This window comes from Magnolia sinica, chromosome 7 (genome assembly GCF_029962835.1).
Source record: "Magnolia sinica isolate HGM2019 chromosome 7, MsV1, whole genome shotgun sequence".
Taxonomy (NCBI): domain Eukaryota; kingdom Viridiplantae; phylum Streptophyta; class Magnoliopsida; order Magnoliales; family Magnoliaceae; genus Magnolia; species Magnolia sinica.
Window position 1 is genome coordinate 21,593,162 of NC_080579.1, and position 9,520 is coordinate 21,602,681.

General features: G+C 38.9%; 1 protein-coding gene across 1 annotated transcript; it reads right to left on the bottom strand.

Annotated features, from left to right (window-relative positions):
• Positions 1-5,567: 5,567 nt before the first annotated feature.
• Positions 5,568-8,436, bottom strand: LOC131251193 (pentatricopeptide repeat-containing protein At5g15010, mitochondrial-like). The gene is made up of 2 exons (XM_058251760.1): positions 8,153-8,436; positions 5,568-8,002 (listed from the first exon to the last, which is right to left on the bottom strand). The coding sequence occupies exon 2, from the start codon at positions 7,610-7,612 to the stop codon at positions 5,831-5,833; it is 1,782 nt and encodes a 593-aa protein (XP_058107743.1). The 5' UTR covers positions 7,613-8,002; positions 8,153-8,436; the 3' UTR covers positions 5,568-5,830.
• Between the last annotated feature and the right edge of the window lie 1,084 nt (positions 8,437-9,520).

The window sequence follows — 9,520 nt, forward strand, 5'->3', positions numbered from 1 at the left end:
GGCAAGCAAAATGAGGAAAATGTTCTAGGATCCATGGAGAATTTTAAAGTTATAACAAACAAGTTGGCACCCACAAAAGTACGAGGGAAAGAGACATCATCTACACCAACAAAGGTTATGCCAAGCCAACACTTAGGGTTGCACCTGCACCATCAGCTTCCACTAAAGAAGAAGAAGATTCATCATAGAGGTAGTACAAGTCTAAAGGCTGAGACTGGTTTCCAACTAAAAAATGAGTTCCTTCAAAGCCGGGAAGAATCGATGCAAGCCCACAGCCCACATAGGCACATGACCCACCGTAGAGCCCAACACATGCTGAATTTAGATTGTTTACTTATAAATTTGGGGCCTAAATATCAAATTTGTCAATTTACTATTTATGAAAATAGGACTGATTTAAAATTGTAATTGAATATATGAAGAGATGCGATTGAAGATATAAAGGTTAGTTTGAATATGTGATTGAAGATTTGGAGGATTATTGCTTAGATTTGATTTTATTATTATTAAGATTGATTTGAAATCAATTATTATTGATTTGAAATCAATCGCTTAGTTTGGGGGATTCTCCTGAAAATTCGTTTAGGGTCTAAGTTGAGGGTCAAATATTGCATATTGGACCCCATTTATTACTTGGTTTTATGAACATGATAATGCTTAATGTTCTATTTTACTCATGTTTATGTTGCAAGGTGAATTTAAGAGCTTGGATTGAAAAGGATGCTAAAAGCATGGATTTGATGCTCAAGAATCACCAAGGCAAGGGATGGATCTTAGAAGGCCAAGATTGAAGAATTCACATGCTAAAGATCCAAGAAAACCAAATGAGGAATGAAGAGAATCAAATATTTGAACTGAAGAAAAGGAATCCTGAAATTGTCCTGAAAATAAACATATTCCTGAAAGTGTCCTTAAGAAGCGTATTCTGAAACTCTGGGTCATTCTGTGAAATTGCGTAGAGTGAAGCCTATTTTGGGAAAGTGCGTAAATTTGAGGCGATTTTTAGAATTTTCCAACTAGGTGTGAAAGTTGGAGTTCCACAACTATAAATAGGACTCCCTAGGATGTTCCTAGGCATCTTTTAGGGTTTGTGGAGTAGAGCAAAAGCATGGAAAAGCCATCGCCAAGAGTTTTTCTTCCCTTTCCTTGGTTGTTTTTATGCTTTTCTTAAGAGATTCTAGTTCAATCATGTTTATGGTTGGCTAAACCTCTTAGCAAGGGCAAAGAGGTGAGGCTTATAGCGTGATGGAATGTTTTCTATTGCTTTGATTCATGTTTAAGTTGAACTATCTTTAATTCTAGTTTAATTATAAGAAATACTTTCAGTTTTTAATGGTTTGTTGTGAGTTAAATTACAATAGATCTGCGATAGCTTTGAGTATGTTCTTTTCATGTATTGATATTGTGAAATTAGGAAATCTCGTTGTTCACCATCGTCTCATGGGCATGGTTGGGTGATGGAATCCTTCTAATTTTCATGATTCTCTTATGATTGGTCGTGGGATTGGTAAATCCTATTGTTTGCCTTGTCTCATGGGCATGGTTTTGTGATGGAATCACTTCCAGTTCTCACACCTTTTATCCATTGAGAATTAGGTCAAAGGATGTTCAGATTTGGTTTTACTGAGATATCTTCCAATTGGATAAGATGGGACTCTGATTCCAGTTGCGTCATTGAATCAAGCATAGATCGCTCTGATCTCTACAAGTGGATCCTTGGAAACCCTAGTTTCTCACCTTTGAATTTACAAGTTTTAGTTAAATAATTCACAATTCCTCTCTCAATCAATTCGGATTTAGATAAACATCTTCTTCTAGTTCTAGTTCTAGTTACTTTCGGAATACTTACAAGTTTCAGTCCCTGTGGATTCAACCTCGGTCTCACCGAGATTATTACTACATTGCGACCCTACACTTGGGGTTGTGAACAGTCTATAAAAGGAGGGATGGTGTAGAAGGTAGGCATTCCAATATTTTCTAAGGCATTTCAAAATTTCTTAAGTGTGAGTTTTTCTTAAGTATTGTAAAAGAAGTTTGATATCAATAAAGTTCTCTCACCCTATACCGGAATTGAAGATGCATCAACCCATGAGACTCGATAGGGTTGAGGGTAAGGAACGACTAGCATACTTAAGCGGTCCACGGTGCGAGCAAATACCACATTGATGCAACTGCCACTATCAATGATTACCTTGCAGTTTTTGCTACTACACTTGGCATAAGTATTGAAAATTGAATTCTTGCGTCAATCATCACTTTTTACAATTTGGCTTAAAGCGTGGCTAATTATTGCAAGTGGCACAGTCTCAACTCTTTCAAGTTGACCCTCAACTTGTGATTAGACATCTTCCCCAGTGTTGGGGTTCGCCTAAAGGGAGGCATCAAGCCGATTGATACGTGCATTGGTCACGGTCAATTGAGTCACGGTGGTCTTATTGTACGCTTCAATAGCCGTCAGATGATTGTTGATAGCGTTAAGGGCCTCGACAATCTGTTCTAGATTCATAGTGACATGTAGGCCAAAACCACGTCCTGAACAAGTGGGCATACACAAGGACACTCTGAAAGGAAACTCTGGATCCTAGGACAATGTGATGACAATGATAGTACTAACCTAGAGATTGTCAGTACTAACCTAGATATCACGTTAGACATACTAACCAGAAAATTCAGCAAGTCGCTATCCTCAAATCTTATGTTGAAAATTCAGCAAGATAGTAATCCGAGGGTGCCAAACTGAAAATTCAGCATGGGTGTAATCCGAAAATTACAAGCTGAAAATTCAGCAATGAGACAACCTGAAATTACCATGCTGAAATTTCAGCAATGGTATAAGTAGAGCCCTGAACTGAAAATTCAACAATAAGATACTCTAACGAAAATTCAGCAATATGATCCTATATGCAATCTATACTCTACTAACCCTAGATGTGACTCTAACTTATATGCAACACAAAAATCCTATGCTAAACCTATTCTCTGATACCAAATTTGATGCAGGACACATGATTTAATTCTAGCATACAACGTGGAGATTATGAAAGAGTCCATAAAGTAATTCAATTAACAAAAGATATTAATCCACCAAATAATTAAGAGTAAACAATAGGCAATAAAATCTGATTTAACCTAAATCACATGCCCACATGTTAAGGAATCACATAAATCAATTAAAACCATTGTTTTAAGTATCGACGATAACGACCAATATATCCCACGATATATCTTGTATCCCACCTGTGCGATACAAAACACGTAAGTAGTAGGATATACCCCACATGTTCGATCTGGTGAGGATTTTCAATCATTTTTTTCCTATTAATCATGTTAAATCAGTGTCAAATTGTTACAAATCCATAATTTTTCATGTTCTAATCATGTTAAATCAGTGTCAAATTGTTACAAATCCATGATTTTTCATGTTCTAATCATGTTAAATCAGTGTCAAATTCTTACAAATCCATGATTTTTCATGATATTTTTCATAGAACATGAAAAATCATGGATTGACAGCTTCAATTTCGAGATTTGGAGATGGGCCAAGTTGCGGAAAATTGAAAAAAATAATTTAAAAAATTCCAATTTCCTGCAAATCGGTTGCAATGTTCGTGTCCAAACATAAAATCAAACATGTATGTAACCTAATCTAGTGTTCTTCTTTTGCTTTTGAATGTATTGTTTATGTTTCCACATGTCTTCTTACATTTATAAATTATATGAATAGACTTTCAATATATTTGCATCAACTCAGTTAAACAACGCATAGATTAGGACCCCATACAAAGAAGCCTGTTATGTGCACTTGTTTTTTGTAATGTTTTGATTTTTAAGTATGTATTTGTGTCATTTTTAACAATCATTGAAGTTTCATTGAAAAATTCGACCAATTTCCTATTTTTTTCCCCATGTTTCCAACAACAACGATACATTACACGATACAACCGATATATCCCATGCGATAACCAATATGTATCCGTAACCCAATGGTACGATACGTAACGCGATATACTGATATTTCGGATTAAAACTAGGCTCGATGGAAGGATAGAACTTCCAATTTAGCATAGGCACGTTCCACACTCAAGGGACAGATTTGTAGGTTTTATGATTAGGATTAGTAAGGGGAAAGTCTGAAATTTGAAAAATTAGGGTTCATATGAATTGGGAATTTTAGAATTAGGGTTTTTAGAAATTGAAAAAAAAGGAAATTGGAGATCTAGGGTTTAGAGTAGGATTATGGATGGAAAATTAAGGGATTTTTACGGGGGAAGCAAGGGAAAATCAAAGGATTGAGCGGTTGTCCATGCGGTTAGCCTAGGGGCTCATACGTGTGGGTCGTTGGCTAGGCTTTTTGGGTGCTCAATGGTTGATTTCGGTTGGGGTTGAAGTTGGATGATGAGAAGTTGAACAAAAATATGATTTGGATGGTACTGGATAGGAAGGGAAGAAAAGAAATGAAGTTTTTGAAACAATACCTCTTTATGATAGAAATGAAGAGAGAATGAAGATGATAGATAGAGACCCCGCACCTCCGTTGAATGGGAAATGGAATCACACCACACCCAAGCTCCAAATCACATGTAGTATTCTTCAAATCAAATGAAAAAAGGCAAACATAGCTTTTTTTTTTCAAAATAATGGCATTAAGGCTTCGCACACCCATCTTTCTCTTTTATAGTATCAAAAAAGACCTTTTACAAAAAGACGCTCTCAGATAAGATTCTCAACATAAAGACTTTTAATAAATTAAAAGTTGTTCCTAACTCCCTAATCTCAACACAAATATAAGGTATACCAAAAATAATGAAGCAGGTAACAATCTAAACAACTAAACTATTTCGTGGCCCATGTGGGTCCACGATCAAGATGTGATGATCCAATGGTCCGATCATCATGTCCACCCAATCCAATGGTCCGATGTGTCTATCAAGCTCCTATATGTAACCCACATGCATCTTCCCAGTGTAGGCTCTTCAAAGATGCATGAACATGCACGTGGGGTCTTTAACGTAGCTAAGAATGTGAATTGGGCCAAGTGAGCCCCATGTAATGGCCGTCTAACCATAAGGAGATTGGCTCAGCCCTCCTCCTTTGATATGGTGCCCATATGTCCTCATCAATTCCTCAAAAATAGATCAGCATGCATGACCCGCTAATTAATCAAATGAACAAAAGGGTGTCATTGGTTTGGCCATCGCTCGATAGCTTAAAAAATCTTTTCTCCATACATCAAAGAATAACTTCAAGGATTAAAACTCTTCTTGTTTCTTGAATTCTACAAACTGGCTTCTTTCCTTCATGGAAGACAACAATAAAATCCCATCTGCTACTCACACAAGCATTTTTTTCTTTTTTTAAGGATTACGCAAACAAGCATTCAATCCCTAATGCAGAAAACTAAATGGAAGCCCTGCAATGGCAGCTATATGGTGGAAAACTTTTCTTAGTTTATCTGATGTTATGTGTGGCTTTGATTTCTTCTCGGAAATATCAGGTTCAACAAATCTTCTCTCTGCCAGTGATATGCCCAAACTCAGTCACATGTTCATGATTGCAACATAAAGGAATAAGGTAGGCAGGCAAAATATGAATTACTAGCTATTTGAAGCATACCAAGAAACAAAAGTACAAGCAAAGGGGCATTTTCAAATTCAAGAGCTTTAGATGAGGAATGCAGCTGTCATAAGGGTAAGCAGCATATATACACATACCACTTGTAGTCACCATGGGAGAATGAATAGTACCAAAAAGTGTTCACCAAGGGAAAGAGTCCAGGGGATATATGATTCTACTACTGCAGAATTTCCGTTGAGTGTTATGAGATCCTAAGCTACCAAAAAGAGAAACCTCTCTCTCTTGTTACACTTCTTGTTTCGGGTTTGCGAAAATCTCTGTTTGGGCCAACAGTATTAGAGGTTCCTCTGGTGTTCTTTCTAAATGTACAATGATCCTCTTTGTTTCCTTCCAAATCTAAAATCTGAGGCATTGCAGTTTCTTTTCCAGAGACCCAAGCCTTGAGCATCTCATCCGTCTTCGGTTCTGGGGCAAAGCCTTTCGTCTTCATTTCTTCATAATACTTATGGGCTTCATCCAATTTCCCATTGAGAAAGAGCCCATGGATCAACACTATATACGAGCTCCGATCCGGGCTCAGTCCTTTCATGCCCATCTCATTCCATAGCTTGAAGACATTGTCGAGCTGCCGCCACCGACAAAATTTACGGATCAACATGATATAAGTATCGTTGGTGGGGCAGCACCCTGTCTCTTCCATTTTGTGCAAGAGCTCAAAAACCTCTTCTGCAGTCCTTAGAATAGCAAAGAATGCATGGTAAGTCCTGACCGAAGGGGAGATGCCCCTCCCCAGCATTTCATCAAAGATTGCCCGTGCATCATCCACCCGGCGAGCTTTACAGAGAGGTTTGATCAGCGAATTATAAGTAACCGCATTAGGGACGCAACCCTTGTCTTCCATTGTCTTCACGAGATTGATGGCTTCCATCAAGCAGTTGCCCTTCGCGAGAGCATAGACAACTGCATTATAAACCTTCCTATCTGGGGTGATCCCCAACTCCTTCATTTCGTCGAACAGCTTCAGAACATCACGAAGACTACTGGCTTTTGAGTAGCAGGAGATCATACTCCCATAAGAGAAAGCATCACGGGCAATGCCCCTCTTCCCCATGTCCCACCAAAACCTTTTCGCCTGCCGCAGATTAACCATCATATTGCACCATCCATTGAGAACAATGTTGAAGCTCTTGGTATCAAATGGGAACACATTCTCCTTACATAAGAGCAAATGCTCAGCATCTTGAACGTTCTTATAGCGGCAGAGGGCACATAGAAGGTCTTGGAATTCCTCAACTCCTATCTTAAACCCAAACCTTTTAAATGCATAGAAAGCACCAATCGCCTTCCCGACATCATGCACAGCGCAATATCTCCTGATAATGATCAAGAGTGTCTGAGGAGTAACTAGAGACGGGCCATCCTTGCCCCCTCTCATCTCATCAATCAAGGCCCACGCCGTGTCGAACTTTCTCATCCTCCCCAGAATTGAAATCATCGAATGGTATTCACGGACAGAATGCACATAGCCCGGCTGCTTCCCGGCCCACAGGAAGAAGGTAAACGCTGCTTCCCAATCATTTCTGACTCGAGAAAGGACCTCTGCGACCAATTCCGGCGAAGCGGGAACACTGCATCCCTCCAGCCTGCGCTTCACCTCAGCAGCATCACGTCCGAAATCACGTAGAAAGCCCAGAACCGTCTCGACATTTCGAATCAGACCTTCATCTTTTGTACCCAGCTGTGATAATTCAAGACCATCGCAATCCTCATCATCACCATCAGCATCAAAGTCATTATCATCATCATCAACATCGACGTGGGTACTTGAAAATCTACATGTGGTGATGGACGAAGGGAAGAAGGGATTGGAAAAGTCAGAAATAAGACGACCCATTTGAGTTTTATTGCCGAAGGACGCCGATTCAGCAAAACCGCTTGAGTTCATGAATTGGGTCGTTTTAAATCTCAGCGACATGAAATTGGTTTGAATAAGAGAAGAGAAAATCCAACGGTTTGATCTTCTTCCGAAGTTCCACATCGTTAAGGGTTTTGAAGAGGAAAATCTCCACTTGCATACCAACTAACTGTGAAAATGACGGAATGAAGAAAAGGAGATAGGTTGGATAGATTTCGTACTTAGAGAACGCTTTTGTTGGATATTTGAAACTGCGAGTGAAGTGAAAGACTCTGCTTCTGTCTCAGAGAACGGAGAAGCTGGTGTTTCGCCACAGCAGAGTTTAAAACAAGACGCGGATTAGCTACTGACAGGTTGAGTAGCGAGACTCGCTACTGATCACCAAGTTCTGTGGGTCCCACCATGAGGGGCCGTTTGGATGCCTGTAACTTGTGTAAAATGTAAGAGAGTTACAGATGACTTTCTTACAGTTTGTGTTTGGGGGAGAAATGTTACAGGTAACAAAGTCTCAACCTGTAACTTTCTATCAGGTAAGATTGCAAGAAATGTAACAGAGGAATTAGGTGTTTTTCAAGTCACGGGTTACTTTGTTACAGCAACGGCTATCCATTTCGAATTTGGGAGAGGGTGGTGGAAACGCAGCTGGATTGAAAGTGCACCAACCTGCTCTGACCCAACGTCTCCTTCTCCCTCTCTCAGCGTCTCCTTCGATCTCTCTCTCTCTCTCTCTCTCTGGCAAGGTAAGCCCTAACCCTTGCTCGTTTTTCTTTTTTTCTTTTTTTCTTTTTTCTTTTTCCCTCTCCTTCATTTTTTACTTTTGCGTAATTGCGGAACAGCGCTGTTTGGCGGGGGCGGTTTCGGATGCCTAACTGCGGGGCCCACAGTGATGTACTTTCCTTACATCCACACCGTCCATCCGTATTGAAAGTTCATTATAGCGCATGATCCAAAAAATGAAGCTGATCCAAATCTCAAGTGTGCCACACAACAGGAAACAATCTTAACTAAATTCCTACCGTTAAAAACATCAAGGGTCCACTTAAATATTTATTTGCCATCCAACGGAAGCGGTTTGCCTAGTGTTACTGACTACGCTAGGAGTCCACCATGATTCATGTATTTCATCCGCTCCATCCATCCATTTTCCCGGATAATTTTAGGAATTGAGCCTAAAATTGAAGCATATATAATTTTAAAACAATGTACTTTAACTTCTACCAATGAAAATTTCTTAGAGCCACGTAAGTTTTGGATCAAGCTTATATTTTTGTTTCCCATTTATCTCTGTCTGTATAATCTTATAAACTATTTGGATGACAAATAAACATTACTCTCAAGCCTATAAGTGAAAATCATTATCCTAATTGTCATGTCGTATGATCCACTTCATCCTTGTATATGTGTCAATTTTGGGCTTAACACCTTAAATTAGATGGAAAAACGGATGGACAGCATGGATAGACCACATACCTTCAAGGTGAGCCTGACTGAATTTACTCCGTGTAATAAGAGCATACTGAGTAACTCAATACTTAATCCGATTTACCATCCAACCTATTGACAAAGAAATCAGATCTTTTAGGGCCTGTTTGTTTTTTCAAAGAGATGGTAAATACACGTTAAACGGTAATTCCCCCTATTTCTCGTGTTTGAAAATTCATAAGAATTCGTGTCTTTGAAATTGGTTCAAAAGAGATAACTTTAATTTTTGAACCGCATGGTAATGCATATGATATATCCATTCTGTCCATCTATTTTACTACAATATTTTGAAACATGAGACAAAAAATAAAGTAGATCCAATACTCAAGTGGCCCTCGCCAAAAGAAACAATGGCCCCACAAAGTTTTTAACTGTCAGTATTCAATTTTCCTTTTCGTATGACGGGGTTCACTTGAGTTTTGGATATGACTCATTTTTTTACTCATGCTATAAATTCAACGGGGATAATGGATGAATGGTGTGGATAAGCAAAATGCATCACAGGGGGACCCACAGATATTTTGCAATATTCTTGATTTTTGTGTCAAA